General features: G+C 49.2%; 1 protein-coding gene across 5 annotated transcripts in view; it reads left to right on the top strand.

The window, feature by feature from the left end:
- The window catches only part of CGNL1 (cingulin like 1), a 162,894-nt gene extending 140,335 nt beyond the window's left edge, over positions 1-22,559 (top strand). For all 5 annotated transcript variants that reach the window (XM_041744748.1, XM_041744750.1, XM_041744751.1 and 2 more), the window contains 7 exons: positions 1,525-1,686; positions 5,068-5,157; positions 15,991-16,074; positions 16,730-16,854; positions 17,781-17,889; positions 18,208-18,371; positions 19,465-22,559. In XM_041744748.1, coding sequence (XP_041600682.1) covers positions 1,525-1,686; positions 5,068-5,157; positions 15,991-16,074; positions 16,730-16,854; positions 17,781-17,889; positions 18,208-18,371; positions 19,465-19,597 — 867 coding nt within the window. In that variant the 3' untranslated portion in view covers positions 19,598-22,559. The remainder of the gene's footprint in view (positions 1-1,524; positions 1,687-5,067; positions 5,158-15,990; positions 16,075-16,729; positions 16,855-17,780; positions 17,890-18,207; positions 18,372-19,464) is intronic.
- Positions 22,560-23,270: the final 711 nt, after the last annotated feature.

The raw sequence follows: 23,270 nt of genomic DNA, 5'->3' as shown, positions 1-23,270 counted from the left end.
TTAACACAAAAGTGGCAGGAGTCTATCCTCAGGGCAAAGCTCTGCCTTCTTTGCTTTAAGAGAAATAGATATTTTACAAATTTTGCCTTTGGTGTGGAGCCGGAGAAGTTCTGCTGAAGGTAATATTTAGGAAATGAAGACTCCACTGGCTCATTATCTGGATCCCACTTAGCGAAAGGCAGTTCTGACTACTTAAAGGGAGCATGAGGGGGTTCAGAAGCTATCACAACTATGTGATTCCAGACACTGTCCGCATTCTCTGAGGCATGGCCTTATCGAGTACTCTTTTTTGACAGAGCCCTTACGAGATCTTAAGAGGGACTCTGTTACCACCAGATGAGACGAGGGTCTTTCTCTGGAAAGGTCTTTTTCTAGGTTATTCTGTTCTCCTGGAAAGTCAGGGGTTCCTGTCAGCCTCCACGAGAGGAACCCATTGCCTAGTCTTCCTGCTGGGCTTTCCGGTACTAGCTTACCCTGTTGGGCCCCCCCTAAAGACTATCTTTGGGGCTTCCCCAGCAGATCTGTGAAAATCACCCCCAAAGGATGCTGTTCTCTTAATGGAATTTGCTACTCACTGTCATATACTCTCCCAAGGAACGAAACCGCTGATGTAGTTATTCCTAACACTGTGCTTTCACCCAATACCTGTACCATCTCTAAGAGGGAAGGAGGTTGGAAACAAAGCAGATAGCCTTGGTCTTCACTGAATCAATCCACACAGGTGTTGGAGGAACACCGACAGTGTGCTGAGGTGGCCGGTCCCCTGGGGAGATCCCAGAGAAGTAGAACAGGGGAGATTCCAAGAGAAGCAGAAAATCCTGGACAACCCCTGGAGTATCAATCCCTTTGTTGCACCTTCTTCAAAGCTGTTAGTTCAGTGCCACCTTGTGGATGAAATAAAACACTGTAAATTATGACTGAAAAGGATTTTCTTTTAGAAGGCAGATGTTTTCACCTAATAAGCACATTTATATTATTATTAGATTTTGTGCCTGCAGGGTTCTGGGGGGTGTCATTAATTTAGTTTTTATTTTCCTCTCATTTTGACCCTCCGTTGAGGTGATGCTGGTACAGGTGGGTAAGAAATTGTGCTGTGGAAGCATGTACTAAGTTTGGTGGCTTTCGGGTGTTTTTGGCCATGACCTATAAGTAAGAACTATGTCTCGCATTGCAACCCAGTAATAGGTACATCCATACAAATGTATGAGTGTCTAGTACAAAGGTTTCACAAGACCATATCTGCTGATACTCTTCTCTGATATTTTCAATTGTGTTTAATTTCAAAATGCTGGCCAACATCTGCTTAATTGAATTTATAACCCAGTGGGTTGCCACTGGTAGCCAGAAAGCTGGTGCTTTTTACAGGAATGGAAACTGAGGCCCAGAGGGAGGTGGAACTTGCTCAGGGTCTTCTGGTCTGCTATGTGGGCATTCCCCCGTCACCTTTGGGGTCAGCCTCTGCACTGTCTCTTCAGATGCTCTGCTCCTGGTGTACCCTGGCTAACCACCCTCTGCTCCTCCTAGATGCGTCTGATGGAGGAGGAGTTACGGGATTACCAGAGAGCTCAGGATGAGGCGCTCACAAAAAGGCAGCTTCTGGAGCAGACGCTCAAGGACCTGGAGTACGAGCTGGAGGCCAAAAGTCACCTCAAAGATGACCGAAGCAGACTCGTCAAGCAGATGGAGGTCTGTAGATCGTGCGAGCATGAGCTGGGGCCTACACAGGGCAAGCATAGGACACAAGAGAAGTGAGCTCTCTGTGCACCCCTAAGCCTTTGGGATGTCTTCAGTGTTTATTCTCTGAAACAGCCAGACATTAGTAAAGTCATTTCTTGATTTGAGGAAGAAGCTGGTGGTTTGTAGACTCATGGGACTCAGAGCCAAAAGAGATGATGAAAACAGTTTAGCACAGTGCCCTCATTGTCTTGAAGAGAAAGCAACACAGAGCCCCAAAGAGGCCAGGTGATTTTACATAAGGGCACACAGTGCATTTTCTGTTGGATGCTTCGGGAGGTGCTTCCAACTACAGAGGAGACAAGATGGCTGTAAATCTAGAGAGAGGCTGAACTGTGCCTTGGACCCAAACCACCTAACTCCTAGGGACACAGCTTTCATTTATCATAACACATGCTGCATTTCTGTCTCCTGATTCTGGCCCATTTTTTACTTTAAAAATATTTATTTTTTTATTAGATTTTGTTTATTTACTTAGAGAGCATGCGCACACATGCACGAGCAGAAGGAAGGGCAGAGAGAAGGAGAAGCAGACTCCCTGCTGAGCAGGGAGCCTGATGTGGGGCTCAGTCCCAGAACCCTGGGATCATGACCTCAGCCAAAGGCAGATGCTTAACCCACTGAGCCACCCAAACACCCCTGGCCTATTTTTTTTTTTTTTTTCTGATAGTTGATCCAGCTTTGCTAAAGCTAGCAGCAAACTAGTTGCTAGTTCATTTTTGGATACTACATATATATATATAGTCCAAGATAGTATGTCAGAATGTGCTCACTGGGGTCATCAGCTGGGGGTGACCTCTTTACAGGATGTATACACAACATGGTTGAAAAATGTGAATCAAGTGATAGAATCTAAACATGAACAAGCTATTGAGCAGGATAGGAGTAACCTTAACATCAGCTTGCCTGAGAGTATAAAAAAGAATAATCTTAAAAAAAAAAAAGAATAATCCTCAAGAACAAAACCAGCCCCAAACCAGAACACTGTGCCCCCCAAACACACACACAGCCCATATTCCAATGAAACTTAGAGAAGGAGAGAATCAGCCCCAGACCAATGGGAGAAGTTAAAATTGTCAAAGTTTTGATTAAAAACTGTGCTCAGGGATAGGGAAAGGTAGTTTGAATTTAAAATCAATGGAATTTCTGATTCAATTTTGCAAATAAATAGAAATAACTTTTAAAACCTCCAGGGGACTTACTTGCAGTTTCCATCTAGAGGGTGATGTTTCAACTATTAAAGATTTTATTAGATGGGCCTTTTTAGACGCTAGAATAACCTGGTTACGGTTTTATTGTTCTTTTGTAGGATTGCTGTATATCTTGCTATTGTCCTGGTTCTGATCTCATTAGAGGGGGTCATTTTAAGGCAAGCTAAGGTCAACCCAGTTAACTAGGAAGTGATTTTTCAAGGACCCAAACAATCTGGTTCAAAGCAAGCTGAAGTCGTGTCAGGCAGTGGCGTGAGAACCTTTGGTGTAATGACCCCTGACCTGGCCCCCAGAATCCTCGTGGTTGGTTTTGAATACTGCAGATATTAGGCAGGAAGAGAGGTGAAATCACCTCCACACCCTGTGAGGAGGTGATTTTAGCTAAACATTGGGTTGTCATCTCCTTCCAGAATCTTTCTCACTGAAAAGAACATTTCCTTTTGCCAACTCAAGGGTTAGAAGCAGTGACATAGCTGAGTTTCTTTTGCCCATGTGTACTATTTTAGATATTTCTCCATTAATGACAAAATGAATAGCTCTCAAGGCCCTACCACTGAGCAGCTTGCTGGAGGAGTGTGTCCTCCCCTCAGAGGCAGCTGGCAGGACTATCTTGCTGTGACTAATATCTTGCCCGTTCCTTCACTAGCACTTAACAAATTAATTCTCAGGACTCAAGAGCTCTCTCAACAATGGGCATTTTCTGTAAACTCAGAAACTCAGGTGGCTGTTTTATGTAAATGCAGCACCCTCTGTGATTTCTGACCAGAGAAGAACTGGCCCTGGAGGAGTCAGGGACCACTGAACAAACAGGAGGTTCGGTGCAGAACCCAGTGCTCTGTTCCTCGTTGGCCTTTGCAGAGGCAAAGGACTTCTCAGCTCATGGGAGAGAGCTTTCTGGGCTCCTTGGAGATTTCGTTCACCAACATTCACAGGGAAGGCATTCACAGACATGTACTCATTCACAGGAGTTCTGAAAGTCTGAATTTTGGCCTTTGCAGAGGCATCCATAGCTTGTCAGCCCACTTTGACAATTGCAGAGACAGTGTTTATGTACAGATGCTGCAGACTCGTGTTTAAAAACTCATAATGCTGATTGCTTTTTAGTAAGTGTGGTGCTGAGCTAATCCAGACATATGACAAATTGGCTAGTGACAGGAGAAACGTGTGCAAGCCTCACAAGCCCCTGTTTCTAGGTAGGGTGGTTTGTGTCAGAAGCCTCTTTTTTCATACATGCAGCTACTTTGAAATGCCTTTCTCTCAGCACTCAGTGGTGTTAAATGAGCCAGCAAGGAAGACAGAAATGACAATTCTTTTGTATGGATTGGTTTAGCAGAAAGGGTCACTGCTGTCTCCATGTTACTCTGGTACAGATTTGGGACTGCACAGTGCAAAGTGTATGAGGTGGCCTAGAAGAGCAGGCACGTGGGGCACCTGGGTGGCTCAGTTGGTTAAGCGGCTGCCTTTGGCTCAGATCATGATCCCAGGGTTCTGGGATTGAGCCCCACATTGGGCTCCCTGCTCCATGGGGTAGTCTGCTACTCCCTTACCCCCATACCCTGCTCGTATTCTCTCTCTCTCTCAAATGAATAAATATTTTTAAAAAAGAAAATGAAAAGCAGACAGGTGCAGTAGTACATCATGACCTTTATTCCTGCATGGCTCTTGGAAACTCTGAGCAGAAGGGAGGGAAAACATTGTAGAGCTTGGAATTTTTAGAGAAGTGTGTCTTGGATGATGTGTGAGCTCCCGCATTGCCTTTTAACAGATAACTTAGAGACCTTAGGCTTAGGTAGATCTTTGTGAATTTATTGATTCATAAGGGGGGAAAAAGATGTGAAGGAAACAGGCTAAAATTTCCTTAGGGCTTATGTTAGGGTTCGGGGTAATATTTTTTTCTCCTTTCATGTATCTCTGAAATGCACAATTACATCTTACATTATGAGAGCAATACAGCATGGCAGTATGACAAGTAGATCATCCTTGTCTCTCATAATATTCAAATTCTCATGATACTCAGCTTTGATCTGCCTTTGAGGTTTGCTTTTCCGAGGGCCGTCCTTGCATTCAACTTGGGTCAGTGCAAGTCCAATAGGGCTGTGTTTGTGTCTTCCTCTTTTATTAGGACAAGGTGTCTCAGCTGGAGATGGAACTGGAAGAAGAAAGAAATAACTCAGATTTGCTCTCGGAGAGGATCACTCGGAGCAGGGAACAGGTACTGTCTGTAATTGAACGATGAATGGATTGTCCTTCATGGATAAGGAGACGTGGGAGGTGAAACCCAAGGATTCAGCTAGAGGAGCGAAAAAAGTTCTTGCCTTATAGACATGATGGAAGATTGAGTAGTGTCCGCCATAGTAAGCCATAAAGAGGGAGGTATAATATATAACATAAAGCACACAATGTGGAAGCTTCCAGAGTGGTTGTGGATAACAATCCATTAGCCATGATAGGTGAAGTGCTTTTAGAGCAGAGGCTCTAAGAATCATTAGTCCAATAAACAGTTGTGTGAAATTTGGTAGCTGGTGCCATGGAAAATGAATGATATGATGCAGACGTTTCCTTTAAGAACTTTACAAGCTAAATAGCAATACAGACACTTATGAAGCATTCACAATGCAATAGCAGCCCTTGCAAGTGAATGCTTTTTGCAACTTTCAAAGGTAAGGAATTCCACTTCTCTTCGATCTGTACAGCAACATTGGGAAGCAGCCAGCGACGTTTCTGGCTGTCCTCACACTGTAGATAATAGAACTAATTTCCCAAAGGACACTCCATGTAATCCCAAAGTTTTTGAATTTTGTTTGCATTTTTTAATAAGAAAAAAAAAGTTTAGAGTGGCTAGGTTATATCCTGGGGATAGGGAGTCCTATCACTAGAAAGCAGTGGTTCCTTTAACTGGTTGTCATGCCCAAACCATTTGACAGATCAAATGTGGAAACACTATGGGACAGGATGCAGAAGATGCAGTGGCAGTTTTGAGGAGAACCTATATTCACTAATCTGAGTCTCTTTCATTTACATGATACCTGTGGACACCTGTAGAAACCTCTGAAGGGATGTACTTTCAATGACAACTTAGTTGTATGCTGCCCTTCTGAAAATGGTATGGGAGAAACCATACATAGACATCTAGAAAGCCCCTCGCCTTTTGATTTACTTTGGCTACTTTCTTAATTAAACAATGCAAATAAAACCTAAAAGCCTTGAATGATGCTGAATACAACTGAGGAAATTATCTGTATGAAAGATTAAAATTAAAAATCTGAAATGCAAGTTAATTTGGGCAAAATTTTCTGTATCCAAAGAAGCTCTTTCCTCTGGTCACTCTTCTACTTAGGCACCTGCCCCACCTTTCTGCCATCAGCATGTTCCAAAGCTGTGCTAGTGTCATCCCACTCCAAGGTGGCAGCCAAGCCAGCTTCTGCTGCAGAAACTGTAGGGAAAGACTTTCATGAAAACCTCATGCCCAGGAAATGGTGCCTGACTTACAGTTTTGGATTGTCCAACGTTGACGCTTGAGCATTTGTACATTCTTACTAAAATCTGCATTTTGTTAGGTTCTTTCCCTGGTATAAGAGCTGCTTGGTGATGCCTTCCTGCCAGCTTGGCTGAGCCGCCACAGTGCTGTGGGGCATATTAGGATCAGCTAAGCATCACGATAGTAGAAGTGGCCACAGATTTGTTGTGCTAAAGCCTCTCATGCCTTACGCAGGAAGGAATGGTGGAAAGTCTGTCATCCTGTCAGTAACTGGGCAGGGAAAGCAGACTCCCAGGCCCCATGTTTTACACCAAAAACAAAACAGACGCACCGAAACAGAAAGTGATGGCCCAACATGAAGAAAACTGATCACTCATACCAATTTCTTTGGGGCCCTTCTTTCTCCTCTCACCTGAATGCTTGAGGTATAGAGAGCTGTTTTCCATGGTGTGGCCAAGTTTGAAGAGGCTTTGAGCCAAGAACTTGGAAGTAAGCCCAGGGAGGAGGTCAAGGGAACGAAGGCGGTCTGCTGGGAAGAGCACCGGCTTGCGAGTCCCAGACCTGCCTCCTGCTCCAGGAGTTCCAGGAAAGTCCCAGCCTCTCTGAGCACAGTCTCTAAAGTCTGTGAAAGTGAGGCTTTTCTCCTAATTCCAGCACTGAGCTGTTCTGACAAGGCTGTGTCTAACCAAGTGTCTTGAGTCCCTCTAATTCCCCATCCTTCCTGATGTCTGAGCTGCGTGCCTGACGGGAGGGTTCCACAGCCTCTAGCCTGTGAGCCCTGTCCGTCCTGTTTTCCCCTTCTGTTTCTTTTCTTCTCCCTGCCCTCCCTGAGTTTGAAGGGCATAGGGAGGTAAAGGCTGGTGTCTGTCACAGTAGAGGAGAGGAGCATCCTGTTCATCTGATGTAGGAATTGCCAAAACAAGAAAAACAAAATTCCCAAGGTAAGGCCTCTCTTCTGGCCTTTGCTGCATCTGGGTTTGTGAGGAAGGGTGGCGTAGAGAACTAACTGACCAAACTTGTCTCACAGGACAGCATTTGATTCTTACTCAATGCTGATGTCAATCTGAGACTTATCTTTTTGCCTCTTAAAGTAAAAGTTCCAAGGAAGGGCCCTGGGTATAGCCAGGTGGGCCCTAATTTTAATCCACTTAGGTTAACTTACAGGGCCATGTGCCTACTGCCTTCCTGCCAGACTCAGAGAAAGGGGAAACTTCCAAAGCTTACACCCCTTCTCTTCTGCCCCCCCCCCCCCCCCCCAGGATCCAGCCCCACATCGTCCTTGGGCTCTCTGCTCAGTGGGGAGCCTGCTTATCCCTCCCCCCTCTGCCTGCCACTCCCCCTGCTGGTATTCTCTCTCATGTTCTCTTTCTCTCTCAAATAAACACATAAAATCTTAAAAAAAAAAAAAAAAAAAAAGCCTGGGGGGGCGGGTTTCCAGCAATATTAGCAAATAGCCAACCCCTTTCACAGAATCTTTGATCTGGCAAGGACTTCCAAGTGCCTCTCTCCAGACTTTTCGTGCAGTGCACAAGATATCTGAGGCCCTGCCCACCCCCCAATCTGGCCAGCACACATAAGTGGTCAGTTGCAGAGCTGGCCTTACATCTCCTGACCCCCCAGAGAGTGTTCTCTCTACCGGTGCTCCTAAGTGATGGATTGCTACTGTGTGGATGAACAGCATTGTGGTAAGGCTGCAGAAATCGAAAATGGTCCCTGTCCTTGAGTGCTGTTTGAAGAGATGGAGGATGTCCCTCAAAATGGATAACTAAGAAAAAACAACAGATACTAAATGCCAAGTGCAGGATTCAGGCAGCTCACGAGGGAAAGAGTGATGGCGGGGGTTCTTAGAGGAAGGTGGACCTGGAGCTAGTTTTTAAAGAAAGGGTAAGGTTTAGATGAACCAAGGAGTGGGAGGGGAATCCTAGATAGAATGGATGAAGTGAATAAGGATTGGGAAGTAGGATATTTAGAGGAGCAATGAATGGACTACTGTGACTTGATCAGGTTTCTGGTTTCCTTAAGGGAATAATAGATAAGTTTGGAGAGGCAGGTTGAGGGTATTGAATGGACCCTATCCTGAAGGCAGTGGGGAGCCATTGAAGGTTGTGGAGCAGGCAGTGAAGCAAACACAGTATTCTAGAAGATTAATATGATGGGATTGGGGGTAAGGACAGCAGAAGGGGAGACGAGGAGGAAGGTCAACTGGGCTGTTCCCAGGGACAGAATAGGAAAGGCAGTTATGAGATCAAACATTCTATCCTTTGTATGTTTTTTTTTCCCCCTTATTGTACATACATTTGACTTTCAGTAAATGCTGGGCACAGTATTTGTGAGTTCCTAGTCGTTCTTTTCCAACATGCTCAGGATGTAATTTTTCAGACTGATGGGTTCAGGAAATCCTAATGGAATTTTTTTTTCAAATATTTTTGGGTGTTTGAATTTTGTTTCCAAATCTGGCTAACATGAAGAAGGGATGAATTTACACCTGATAGAATGATGTCTTACTCTGTAACACAGAGGTGAGGAGTATTTGTTTTCTCACGCAAGTGTGGTTTCACCTGATGCAGGATGGTTCCTGCCCTGTAAGCTGAAGGAAACTTGATTTAAATAGTGGGTATTTTATGGGCCTTGGTCTGTTTAAGTCCAGAAAAATCGCTTTTGCTCTCCTTCCTCCAAAACCACGTATCCATTTACAATTGCTATCTTTACTGAGGATTCCCTACATGCCGTGCCCCCTGCTGTGCACGCTTCCTGGCATTGTTTTCCTGGCATTGCTCAGGCCTTGTGAGCAAGTGACCACCTAGGATCCCAAAGATCGGAAGGGCAGCCAGGATTTGACTCCAGAGCCTCCTGCCTCCCACCTGTTCCCATCATTCCAGCATCAGACTTAAGACTAGTAAAGGGCCCCCTCAAATACATTTGGGGCCTCCATTCCCAAGTTAAAAATAAGGCCTTGGTATCTCTTAAAATGGATAATTTATGGTCTCTTGGCTGTCCAGTGAGTCCAGGATTTATATAGTGGAAGAGAGGCCCAGCATTGGTGTGTTGTAAATGTGTCATCCAGGCTGATGCTCTACCTCACTGGGCACTGCATGTGGTTGCTGATGGTTGAGTACAGTTAACAGTAGGGCTGGGCCTAAATGGAAAGATGTTTTCTTGGCCATGGAGGCCTAGATAACCCAGCCCAGTGGAAAGACTATTCATCTCATGTAGGCAGCTGGCACACAAGAGGAAAAATACCAACTCCAGAGCTTTGGGTGGCTTTATGGCCATTCCAGGGGCTAAGTCTTCCTTGTTGCTATGGCAACTACAGAATAAATCTCAGTGGATAAAGTTGCGGACCTCTGCATTCATTTTTGGAACTGCTCCCAAGCTATTGGCTCACACCTGCTCCTCAGTCTGCATCAGGTGATGCCTCCAGCAGGATATGGTACTGGGAAATAGGGCTCCTTTGGAGTCAGTGACTGAAAGATCAAAATGGGGTTTCTTTTATTTGAAATGATCCCAGTCTCAGAACTGCCTCCGACTATATGGGCGGCTCAAAACCCAATGTGTATAGTTGGTTAGGAGTGATGTTTGTCTCTTATGCTGAAGGATCTTCCTGGTATTTTTAATACTAGCTAGGAGTGTAGGTCACAAGGCCCTCCACAGCCCAGTGGTAAACACAGGTGATGGGGTGAAATATTGTTATTAGTGCTCATAAATATCTCTGGCTTCTCATTAACCCGGAAGGCAGCTGCTTCTAATCCTGAGAGCTGGCTCAGGTCATTGGGTGCCTCTGACATAAAACCCACTGGAATCTGATACTGTTATTTCCGATCAGAATGCTTGGGGTTTAGCATTCCTTCAATCCAGCTGTGATAAACTGTTGCCTTCAGCTCCTGTTCTGTTTTTAATTTGACTGGAAAGTTTTTGTTCGGTCTATTTAGTATAGTTGAAGGGTAAACAGAATGTAAAGCAGTAAGCTTACATAAAGAAATGTTTTCCCAGCCTCAGATTTATTTCTCTGGTCCAAAGGAGGAAGCTGGCCAAGCCCGAGGGCTCTTCTCTCTTCTTGCCAGTGAGGGCTCAGGGTAAGAAGGATCTGGTTTAGAATTTTCTCAAGTCATTGGGCTGGTCCTAAGGATCACTGTATTGAGCAGAGCTAAAATACTTCTGGTTTATGGTGCAACCCAGCCTTGGGAGCATTGTCTGTCACTTCACATGGTATTCCTTGCATAAAGCTCCATGTAGTGGATTTATTTTGGAATTTTCTGTCAGGCTGTCCTTTCTGAAGAATTGAAGGAAGCCTATCAAGCTTGCTAAAAGGCCTGGTTTACAAAAGACTCAAGAAAAATGGACGGCCTGGTCACAGTAACTGTTGTTTTGTGATTGTACAGTTATTCCTTCCTGTTCTTTACTCTGATTTATTTTACACTTCCATTTTAATAGCCATCTTTTGAGGGGATGTAGGTTTTGGGGGGGGTTGTTTTGTGTGTGTGTGTTTTAAAGATTTTTATTTATTTATTTATTCATGAGAGAAACGGAGAAAGAGAGAAAGGCGGAGACACAGGCAGAGGAAGAAGCAGGCTCCACGCAGGGAGCCCGACTTGGGACTCGATCCCAGGTCTCCAGGATCACACCCTGGGCTGAAGGCAGCCGCTAAACCGCTGAGCCACCTGGGCTGCCCTGTACATGTGTTTTTCAAAAACGATTTTATTGGGCCTAAATCTGTGGTGTTTTTGTACGGTACTAACATGACGTGCCACCTGTTTGTGTCGGATTTTGCTGTTCACGGACCTACTCTGAGTAAGACTTTATTTGCAGAATTTATATGCAAGTGTCATTTTTAGGAACTAAAATTATTTGTATGAAACTTCCATTGTGATTTTAACAAATTAAAAATAGCACATGTACGTGGTTAGAAATGTTACTGCTGAGGGAAGGTACAAAATGACATGTGTGCCTACCCCCTGCCACTGCCTCCTCTTGGGGGAAGCTCCTGTAGATTTGTTTCCAGGAGAGGAAAAAAAATTCACTTAGCTTCTAAAAAAAAAAAAAAAAAAAAAAAAAAAAAAAAAATTGGGCTTCTTTAAGTCCTAGGGATTTTCCTAACCCCCAGTCTGGGCCCAGCACCGCTGGGCCCCCTACTGGGCCTTGAATCCCTCCCTGGTGCTGATGGGCCTCACTCCACTGTGCAAGTCCTCACCAGGACGCTCTCTCCTAGTGCAATTTGCCCTTCATTGAGAGACCTGGGTCTTCCACGTTTGCCGAGAACAGAGGAAAGAGTGAATGATTTTCAGCCAGAAAGCCTGAATTAGAATCCCAAGGCTGCTTCCTTCCTGAACCTCCCACCTGGCCAACGGGGTGATAACACCTGCCTCAGAGAGTGGCAGGAGGATTGATGGGCCCAGACATGCCCAGTGTACTTGCAGTCGCCCTGTGCGTGTCACCGGGGGCTTTTAATCTTGGCCTTTTCCTCCTCGGTCCTGAGGCCTGGAGCACAGCTGCAGAAGCCACCCTCTGACCCCCTAAAAGCAGGTGCTATATATAAGTGACAACTACATCCGTGCCTCTGCTCTTCCTGCCTTTGATTTTCTTTTGGTATTTTGCAGCCTAATGCCTCATAGCAATAAAATTTCTAAATTTCTTTCTCTCTCTACAAGCCCATGGTTTTCCTTATCCCTCACTTTTTGGGAAATAATTTCCCTTTGCTCGCATCCCTACATCCCTCCCATGCCTGTTCCAGGAGCCTGCCTCCCCTGAGTCCTGCATTATGCTCTCTCTCAGAGGCTCAGAGAAAGTTCTCTCTTACTCCATGCTGCCCCCAGCGCCAGACCTGCATCCTGTTGCTCCCCACACTCGGGCAGTCTCCCTGTCCAGCTCCTTTCTTGCAAGTCTCCAGTGTTTGTTACTTTCCCCTTCTCTGTGATCCTCACCCTCACCTGCTAGTAGGTGCAGGGCCCCTCTACTGGAACTGTCTTTCGGGCCTTCATGTCCCCAGCCCTTCAGTCGTAGCTGTCATCTCGTCACCCACCTCTTCGCGCCCAGCGTCTTCCCAGTTTCCGCAGTTGGGTTCCCCTCTCCACCGAACCCTCCGGAGCGGACTTCTTGTCCAGCTCGGGGTTCTCCCCAGACTTCCTTCTCCCTGACTTCCCTCAGTCCTCACCCCCCTTGGCATTGGGGACAGAGCAGCATTCTGGTTTCATCCCAGCCTCCCCTAATGGGAGGAGGGTGCTCCCCAGGGCCCAGCTCTGGGGCTGCTTCATCCTTCATAGGGTCCTCCTTGGGGAGCGCATCAGGCCCAGGGCTGCAGCTGGTGGCACCCAGCCTCCGCACCTGTGTCTGCAGCCTCTCCTGGGCTCTAGGGGTACCGGGGGCCGTTACAGGGCCCACCTCCTCCAGGGGGTGAGGACTGAACAAGACAGCACTGTAAATGCTCAAAAACTCAAACCTTCCCTTAGTAAGTGCAACCCAGGTGTTTGCTTTTGTGACCGTGTTATCACAGGCCCGGTGTGACTGCTCCCTGTCCCTGTCTCTCTCACCCTGCCTGTCCCCGGCCCCTGGGTGTGTCTAGTCCATTCCCTTCCGTTCCTCTGGCACCCTATCCTCTTCCTTACCTCTCAAACTAGTCTGGGAGGCTGTGTTCCCTCTCCTGCCCCTTTCTCTACCCTGCCTCCCCCTGGCCTTTCAGGTGGGTCACAGCTGAGGGGTCTTCTCCCTGGCCCCCTAAGCCTCTGCTCTGACACTGCTGTTGCACCACAGGTATAGGGCTTATTTGTCCCCCATGAGGCTACAAGGAGGGCAGGTTCCTTGACTTTGTCAGCGCCCTGGGCTGATAATGTAGTGTGAAGGAAGGGACAAAGGATCCCATCATTCCCACACCAGCTGTTCCCCACCACGCAAGAGCGTGCAGGTCCTTTCCGGGGATACCCCACAGCGTCTGGGGCGATGTGGGCAGCTGCTCTGGCCTGAGGATGGGAGCCACACGGCCACCCGAGGGTGGAAGAGATGCTGGAAGGGGCTTTCACTAGGTGACGGGCCACCTCGAGGGGCTTTTGCAGGCTGTCTCATTCCAGTGCCTTGTTTTAGAAGAGAGCCTGCCCCCCGGAGGTGAGGTGACTGAGGTCACGCAGAAGTGAACTCAGGGCCCGAGGAGAAGCCGGGCCTCCGGGCCTCCAGGCCTCCGCTGCTCGTCTGCGTAGTTACTTCCCATCTCGGTGACAGTTTGACCGTGTCGTCAGTCACGTGCCGGCCTCTGCCCCCAGCGTGAAGGCCACCTCTCCTGCAGGAGGCACGTGGCAGTCCCGCGGCCCAGCCACGCCAACGCCCTGTGCGCGGTGGGGCTGTGAGCCTGCATTCGTTAGCTGTGCACTTTGTGCCCGGACGGAAGTTGCAGGAATATTCCAAGGCCTCTGCAGGTGGTTCTCGAGGGCTCTGGGCCCAGGCAGGTGGGAGCCGGCCTCGGGGAGAATTCTCAGTGCTCTGCCGCTGACCCTTAGCATCGCTGGCATTTTTTCCCTGCTGCATACAAGAGCGTCCCGAGGAGATCGCCTTCTTCCCAGGTCTTGGTGTTTTACGTGACCACTGTATTTGAACCCAAAATCCATTTGAAGCCTTTGCATCAGGTTGGTCCAGGGAGCCAGGGCAGATGGAGTAGTGGGATGTGGGTAGGCTTGGTCTGGATTCTAGTCCTGCTCTCTCCGGTGACCTGCATAACCTCCCCAGGCATCAGTGTCCCCTGCTGTCGAATTCTAAATCCCCCTGACATAGAAGCCTGCGCTCAGAGATGCAAAAATATGTTTTTGGTTTCGATCACACAGGTTCTTCCTCACCTGTGGGCAGAGTCCCAGCCTTATTCCTCAGCACTCCCGGTCACCCACTCTTGGGCCACCCATACCTCGCTGCTGTCATTCGGTGCTCACACAGGTGCAGGGTTAGTGGGAGATGGGAGCCCCACCCAGGGTGGACAGTCTTCCTCTTATTATTCTGGGCCCCGCCCCAGCTCCTGCTCTTCTGGCAGAAGGGGGGGAGGGCTACCCCCAGCTACCCCCCCCCCCCCCCCCCCCCCCCCCCGCCGCCCCAGGTCCTGCTCTTCTGGCGGAAGGTGGGGCAGGGCTGGGCTTTTCGTTTATTCAGGTACTTGTGCAAGTGGTGCAAATGCAAGTGGAGACCAGGCCGGTGAGACTGTTACAGGTGCTCCCCGGGCATCCAGGGAGTATCTTGGGTGCACCTCTTACCCAGGCTGAACCCCTACCTTATGAAGGTAGGGTGGTGTTATTTACTGGGTCACCCTGTCCTTACGGCCTCTTCAGGCTGCCCTCTGCTGGACAGTCCTGGGAACCGGGCTCTGGGGCCCAGTTCACTGCAGCTGAAAGCCTGCTGGAGATTGGAACAGAGGCAGGCCACAGGATTTCTTTCTGGGTACTGCTCAGCTCGGCTCATTTCCTATTAACACAGACGAAATCCTCAGTAACATTTAGCCTTTGCCAGGTCACCTGGAGCCGCCCAGTGTTCTTGCTGACTTTTGTTTCTGGCACACGAAGGGAAAATCTAGCAGCGTCTGTGATATGCTAAGTGTAGAAGCCTTTTCTGAAGTTTGAACTTGGTCATGTAGCAGTCAGGAACTCACGTGAACACTAGCTCCCCTCTTCCTAGTTGTGTAGATCTCCAGCAAGCTGGATCACGGATTCATCCGGATTTGCTCGGATAGTCGGTGTCAGCCATTGGAAGTCCTGTATCCTGAGAACATCCTCAGTCCTGGGCGAGCTGGCTGGGATGGTTGGTCACCATACAAGTTGATGAGCATCTCCCAGTGCCTTCTGCAGAGATAGAATTACCTACTTCCTGGGGTGGTTGTGGGGACATGATAGGTTGGTGCTTGTAGAGTACTGAGCAGGTGATACCAATTTTCTAGAGCTGCTGTAACAAAGTACCATCAACGGGGTGGCCTAGAACAACAGAAATGTATTTTTTCACAGTTCTGGAGGCCAGATGTCTGAAATTAAAGTGTCAGCAGAGCCATGCTCCCCTTGGACTGGTAGAAGAATTCTCTGTTGTTTCTTCCAGACTCCTGGAAGTGTTCTGGCTCTTTAGCACTCCCTGACAATAAATGCCTCCCTAAAGTCCTCCATCCTCACATGACATTCTCCCTGTGTCTCTCTTCATGCAGCTGCCTTTTTTGGGTGCATGTCTGTCCCTGTATCCAAATTTCCCCCTTTTTGTAAGACCCTAGTCATGTTGGACTAGGGCTCACCCTAATGACCTCACTTGAGTTTGGTTACCTCTGGAAAAACCCTATTTCCAAATAAAGTCATACCTTAGGTACTAAGGGTTAGGACTTCAGGGTATCCAGTTGAGCCAATGACAGCAGGGTTTGCTATGACCACTACTGTTGTTTGTATCATTGTCTTTGCAATGATCGTTGAAACCAAGAGTATCTAAGAAGCAGCTCCTGCCTCCGAGAGGAGACTGTGTGCTGAAGAGGAGCTGGCTTGGTGGTTGGAATCTGGTACCCACGGACCATTTCAGCATGAAGGATGTAGAGACAGCCCCTCTAACTACTCGGCTTTGTTCTGCTTGGTACAGATGGAGCAGATGAGGAGCGAGCTCCTGCAGGAAAGAGCTCTCAAGCAGGACTTGGAGTGTGACAAGATTTCCTTGGAGAGGCAGGTGAGGCTGGTTTTGGATTAGACCCCTTGGCGGGGTTGCCTTTGCATGGCACCCCAAGAACTCTGGGGCATAACTCATCTGAGAGCTGGAGGTGTTCTGAATGCCTTTCCAGAGAGGTTTTCCCAATCATATTAAATCTGCTTGGAAGTTGAGCAGTTGGGAGGAGGGGAATTGCAGGTGGTGTCTTCTGGATCCTAAGAGGGCTAAGTTTTGACATAAAGGCAATGAAAAAGAGCCATGAGTTGCCAACAGAGCTTATTGGAATCATTCTTTTATATGCCTTTCATGTAAATTCTTCATTGAATATCATATATGATATTGGCAAAGGAGCCTATTTCTCCTGCCGTCCCCACCTCCCCATAGGTTTATAAAAGAAGAAGGCTACGCCTGTTTGCCTGATGTCCAGGAGTCCTGTGACAGCCAAAGAATTCACCTGGGCTCTTAAGGGAACGTGTTAGAATCTCTTTTCTTAGCCTGCCAGATGCTGAGTGCAAGGCCTTTCCTGGAGACATTCCTGGCTTCCCCAGGTCCCCTGGGGCCCAGCATCCTGTGCGGATGGCAGGCTTACTGTGGTTGTTGTCCACTTGCTGGCTCTACCCTGTACGGAGAGCATGGCAGATCCACAACCCCTCACAGCATCCCTGTCTGATTCTAGAACAAAGATTTAAAGAGCCGGATTATCCATCTGGAAGGCTCCTACAGGTCCAGCAAAGAGGGGCTGGTGGTGCAGATGGAGGCCAGGATCGCCGAGCTGGAGGACCGTCTGGAAAACGAGGAGAGGTGAGCCTGGCCAGCTGTGGTGCAGAGGCCTGGCGAGCAGTCGTGGTCACACTACAGAGCGCTTTCCCATTTGTGTCTCTTCCTGTCCTCACGAGCCTTCATGTGAGGAAGGTAGAGTAAGTACAAAGTACAATAGACGAGAAAACCAAGACCATCCAGCAAGTACTCGAGGAAGGTCGCAGGGCTGAGTATTGGTCAGTGGGACTAGCGCAGGACTTCCACGCCTAGTCCACAGCTTCCCCACTGTGCTGACTGTTCCTCCCCTCAGCATGCCAGGCTGCCTCATAAGCTCTCAGGTTTGAGCTCGATTACAGGCAGGGGTTGTCTGTATTCCGGAGCCAGAGGTATTGGAGCAGAGGCCCAGTGCTGTCTCAGAAATGGGCAGCGCCCCCCCCCCCCCCCCCCCCCAGTGGGTGGAAGGCACTTGGAAGCAGAGGGCCGCAGTCCTTTTCAGCAGATTCTCTGCAGCTGTCTCCAAGATCATGGCCCAAGGCCCAGCACCAGGTTGAGCTCGACCGGTCTCCGTTATTACTCCTGGCTCTTCAGCTTCCTAGAAGGGGTGACAGCATTATACGTATCCATTTTCAGTAGGCCTTTGGGACTGGGCTGGAGCAGCCTGGAATAGACCCATAATGCTTACGCTCTGGCAGCCAAGGACCCTCTGCTGTACAAAGTAAAGCCTGGAAGGACTAAGGGCAGGTGGCCCTGTGGCCTCAGGCAAGTCACTGCCCTTGATAGAGCCTCCATTTCCTCACTGGTCCAGGGAGTAGCCCTTTCCTCCTGAACCGGGTTCTGCATGTCTCCAACTCTAAGCTTCGAACTGACCAGGCCACCTGGCTGGAGCTTCCCTTCCTCCACAGCCTGGCCTGGGCCTCCTGTGGGGCTGGATGAGACAGTCCTCGGTTCTGTTCCCCCTGCCCTTCCAGGGACCGGGCCAGCCTCCAGCTCAGCAACCGACGGCTGGAGCGGAAGGTGAAGGAGCTAGTGATGCAAGTGGACGATGAGCACCTGTCTTTGACTGATCAGAAGGACCAGGTGAGGGCCCCTCTTTCTCAGATGAGATTTTATGCCCCGGGCGGGTGGGTGAATGGGTGATACAGTTGTGGAGGCTGAGACTTCCTGTTTTCTCCTCTCCCCAGGTACATCATAGAAAAATGGGGCCTTTCTAGCCTACTTTAGTGGGGGGCTCAGCAGCCCTCAGCCCCAGAGCTGAGACTGGTTGCTCCCTTTGCCACCTCTTGGTGCCTGGGGAGATGGTGGCTGGGCCGCTGACCTCTCTGTGCTGGACTCTTTTCCATCCCAGCTGGGCTGGGCCACCAGCCAGCACTTAACCTGCCTTCTCTCCCAATGCAGCTGAGCTTGCGCTTGAAGGCAATGAAACGACAAGTAGAGGAGGCCGAGGAGGAGATCGACAGACTAGAAAGTTCTAAAAAGAAGCTGCAGAGGGAGCTGGAGGAGCAGATGGATGTGAATGAGCAGCTGCAGGGACAACTCAATTCCATGAAGAAGGATCTAAGGTGGGCGAGTGTGGTAGCCCCACAAGGACCATGATCCCCCTGACATTTGAGGAGAGCTTGACACTGTCAGGGCATTCTCACTGCTGGTGTCTGAGCATCAGCAGTGGTTCCTTGTTGTCGCCTTTCGGGGTTACCCCATCCTAGAGATGAGAGTGGCCACGTCCACTTCGGTCACCCTACACATGTTCAGTAGGATCGCACATGTGTCGTCCCCCCCCCCCCCCCCCCGCCCCCTGATGTCAGGCAGGCAGATTTCATCCCTCTTGTCCATAAGGGGAAACAAGCTCAGAGCAGGAGGCCTAGCTCATACCACCCTGGAGGGGGCAGCTCCTAGACCAGCCCTTAAGACTCCTGCTTTTAAGGAGAAATACAATAAGGTTTGGGTTCATACCCTCATAAAGACTAGACTGTCTTGGACCTGGTCTCAGGAGAGAACTGCTTCTAAAGCTCCCCTGTCGTGATCATAAGGGGCCTGGAGTTAGTGGGTCACTTCCCTGCCCTAGAGTCCCTGGGGTGCAGGGCGAGGTTGGTTTTCATATTCATCCATAGAGCTGAGCCTTTCTCAGAGGCTGACAATGCTGGCAGCATGGGTGGTTCTCTTGTAAATGGACAGGGACCCCAGCCCTGTTGAGAATTCTGTAAATAGGACCTGTCTATCAAGAACCTGGCCCCGGGGCTGGCATTGGGGTGCACCATGTAAGGGGGCACCAAAAATCTCAGTAATCAAGATAAATAATTAATGTCATATTGTAAAAAGTGAATGCAAACAACCCATGGTCAACAAGATACCAAGCTTATCAATTAAGACTCGATCAATAACGGTGCCCTGACGAGACGTAGTATAGCTCGAGGTCAAAGGAAGCATCGGTACTACTGAGCTTGCCCCAGCCCTGTCCAGCCCTCCTCTCGCCAGCTGCCATGGGCAAGTTTGTTCCCTGTCGCTCATGGAACCATCAGGTGCAGACTGACCGGTTCGCGTGCTTCTGTCCCAGCCAGCGGGGTGGGGAGAGGGGAGCCCCAGACCCTCCTGCCATCCCCTGAGAGACCAGCTGCAGCCCAGGACCCGGACACATGCCCCCTGTTGTCTCAGCAGACTCAAGAAGCTGCCGAGCAAAGTGCTGGACGACACGGACGATGATGACCTCAGTACGGATGGGGGGAGCCTCCACGAGGCGCCGCTGAGCTACATCTTCCCCAAGGACAGCGCTGCCACCAGCCAGATCTGAGTCCCGGGGCTGCGGCGGTGGCCCGTCACATGTCACAGGGCCCCGCAGCGGGGAGCGGGAGAGGTGGCGTCTGTGCGGAGCGGAGACCAGAGACCCGGAGCCCCGGAGCCCTGTGCACCTCTTCTTTGCAGAGGCCGATTCCTTCCTCCACATCGCATAGGAGCCACCACTCACCGTGGGGTTCGGAGAATATAATTTGGCAGGAGGAAGCCCCGGTTCCGCACAGCTGTCCGCCGGCACCCTTTGCAGGGGTGCTCCTGCCCCCTCCTACCTCCCGTTGCCAAGGGAAAGGGTCCAAAATGCTAGTTGTTATTTAATAGCCCTTGTGCAGGGGAGGAGATGGTGTATAGACTGTACATATTTTAATCCAGATTCTCCTGGGCTGCTGCTGCTCCATCGTGGAATGTTACGGAAGCTTCGTAGGGCGGCTTGTTTGTAAACTCCACACACACATCTGTCTTACTATTTTTTAAAACGTGTAGCTACTAGATTTTAAGTATTAAGACACAGAGATGAGAGAGTAGAATGCAGACTACTTTCGACATCAGAGATGGAGAAAAGGAATTGTTGGGACAAGGAACAGTTGAGCCTCAGGAGAGAAATGCAAGTGGTCTTGAACAGCTTATGAAGGGAGAGAAAGTCAGAAGGTTGCATGTGTCTGTGGCCCCATGGGGGCCACTATCCCTCAGTTACTTATTTTATTTAGAATTTTGTTAAAATTTCTGGACCATGCTGAGACCAGTTCTCAGTCATCAACTGCAATTTCTTTCCCACAGTTGTGGGGTAGGGAGACTTTTAAGTAAAGTTTTTGACAAATGATGTGGTTTCTGGAGGGTTGAGGTCCTCCTGTCATTTCTTATGGGTCCTTTCCTCCCTCCATCCACATCAGGCCTCCAAGTAACCTCCTCTGCCTAGTGGTTGCTGGGTGAGGAGTGGAAGGGCTTGGGTCAAGGCTCCTGGACGTACATGTGAAGAAGGGGTGGGCAGTGTCCAGGAGGTCACAGGGAGAGGGAAGAGAGGAAGTAAGCAGGGTGTGGGGGGGAGGGAAGAAAGGGAAGATCTTGAAAGCTGGGGGATGTTTAGACAAGGTGCAGATTGAGCTGGAGTTCAAGTTTATGTCAGGAAAGTGAGGGGAAAAAAATCAAAGACAGGAGGTGTGTCTGTGCAGACTGGAAGGCTCCTCCCAGCTTCCTGGGACAGAGGGACATCAGCCGGCACCAGGCACAAAAAAACTGGGGTCGGGTGAGGTCTGGGATGAGATCACGTTGCTGGGACAGCATTACAGGGAGCATGGAATTGGGAACTTGCAGTCCTGCAGTATCCCGGTCCTTCCTCCTGGCCTTCCTGGTGTCCCCTCCCTCTCTGACTATTCCCAGGTATGTCCAGAGGCCTAGTCCAGCCACACTGGGCCCCCACAGGTCAGGGTCAGGGTCAGGGTCAGGGTGTAAAGCAGGCAGCTCAGTTGGGTCACAGCCAGGGAGAGAACCGTGTAGGATGTGTGTGTGTGTGTGTATACGGGGGGCGAGGTGATAGTATTCAGTTGTGTCGGCAGTGTCCCCAAGTGTCCTAAGAGGAGAAGCCCCTGGACCAGAGAGCTCTGTGGCAGTTACCATGAGGAGCAGGGAGTTTCAGTGCCCAGCCTACCCCAGGTCACAAATCCCACCAAACAGGATTCAGAGTGATCAGCCTGGTTTATGGGCAGGTGTCACCATCCTCCCTCCCCACCTGATGAGGCTCCTGGAGCCACAAGAGCCAAGCCCTCTTCCACCTCTGCTGCCTTGGAGTGGTTCTTGCCTCTACATACTCATTTGAGGTGTGGAGAGATTCCTCCCTTTCACTGTTCATTCATTTAACAGTTATTAGGCATCCACCATGTGTCAGACGCAGTCCTTGGCAGTGGGATATTCCGTAAGAGATCCAGATCCCCTCCCGGAGTGTGGTTCGGGGAAAGGGGGCAATGACAAATGGATGCAGAGGCTGAGCCCCTCCATACCCAGCCCTGGAGCCCCTCTGTCCTCCTGGGGACACAACAAGCCTGACTCACTGGAATTCCCAGGGGGGTTCTTGGACCCTCAGTAGAGTCTTGTCCCTGCTGGTTCCACTATCATTAGATATTTGCCAAGAACTCTGCCTAAAAATGCCTCAGCCCACTCATAACTACAGGTGGGAGATGAGAAAATCGGAAGATGCAAGAACTTTGGGGGGGGGGGGTGAGTGTCTATCTTGGATTTGTGAGAAAGTCACTGCCACTGTTTCCGGCCAGTTCCTTGTGGTAGCTATGAGGCTTGGCTACAAGAAGCAAAAATGCCAACGGAAAGAGAACACAAGTCACTGTTCAAAAGGGTTGCATCCTTACAGTAAAGGACGGGCCGTTGCAAACGTTAAATGCATCATCCTGCCGGGGAATGGTGCTGGCACTGAGGCATCATGCAGTGTAGCGGGGTGGGAAGAACATTGGACTGGGACTTGAGAGATGTTTTAAGTCCTCACTCTTCTTGCCCTGTGACTTTGACAGGGGGTGACTTTGATGGGGCGTGTGCTCCCAGAGCCCAAGATTGCCTGGAATAAATGAGGACCAGGGCGCAAGGTCCTTCCTTTCCAGCTCTGACATGCTATCATTCTTTGATTTTATTATATACTCATATTTTTGTTCATTGCTTTAAGAACTAACCCTACTCAAGAATATTTAGCTAGCTTAAAAAGAAAAAAAAATTTATTTAATAAACAAATATGTGGCCAAATGCAATGCTGAGGAGACAATCATCGTATACCTTTATAATTTTTCCCCCCTGCTTCGGAGTGTCATTTGACAAAGGCAAGAGGCTTATTCTGTTGTGCTTCGGCTTTTGGGTATGTTTGATTGCTTTGATTTGTCATGGGGAAGAGACGTTTGTGTGCAGCTACCTCCATGTACGTGAACTGGATAAAGCAAGGTTGCCTTTCAATAAATGGTGTCACCCGACAGGACTCTTGACTCTCCCATTATTTTGACTCCTTGTTTTCTCCAGAGCTTGGCTCTGTGCCCACCAAGAAACAGCCAAGATGAATGGTGGCGGGAAGCTGCTTGAGGAAGTGGAATTTGGTGGCATTTCACTCCCAAAACCGGTTTCTGAAATTAGAAGAGCAGGAGTGGGTCAGTCAGTAAACACTGAGAATTCATGCGCCTGCAGATGGCAATGTTCTACGAAACCCAGTCTGCCCATTTGCAGAAAAAGGCAAAATGGAAAGTGCGTTAGTTAACTGAGAATAAACAGACACTCCCTGTTTATTCCTTGTTCCTAAAAGTGGGTTCTCCTATGATCAGAGTTTATACATGATCTCTCTTTGTAAAAGATTTTATTTATTTGTCCATGAGAGACACAGAGAGAGAGAGGCAGAGGGAGAAGCAGGCTCCCTGCGAGGAGCCCGATGCAGGACTCAACCCAGGAGCCCAGGATCACGCCCTGAGCCGAAGGCAGGTGCTCAACCGCTGAGCCACCCCGGCGTCCTTATACGTGATCTCTCTTGACTGACAGCAGGCTGACAGCAAGTACCAGGGTCCCCATTTTACAAGAAAGGGGTACTTCACCATGAAAGCGACCTACACTGCTCTTCCTTCATCCTCAGATACATTCTCTACCCTGTCCTCCATCCTTGCAGGCCCAGGGCCCCTCCATGCCCTGTGGCCGCTCTG

Source organism: Vulpes lagopus, chromosome 2 (genome assembly GCF_018345385.1).
Source record: "Vulpes lagopus strain Blue_001 chromosome 2, ASM1834538v1, whole genome shotgun sequence".
NCBI lineage: Eukaryota > Metazoa > Chordata > Mammalia > Carnivora > Canidae > Vulpes > Vulpes lagopus.
The sequence above is the reverse complement of the archived record's forward strand: the minus strand, read 5'-3'. Positions and strand labels throughout refer to the sequence as shown.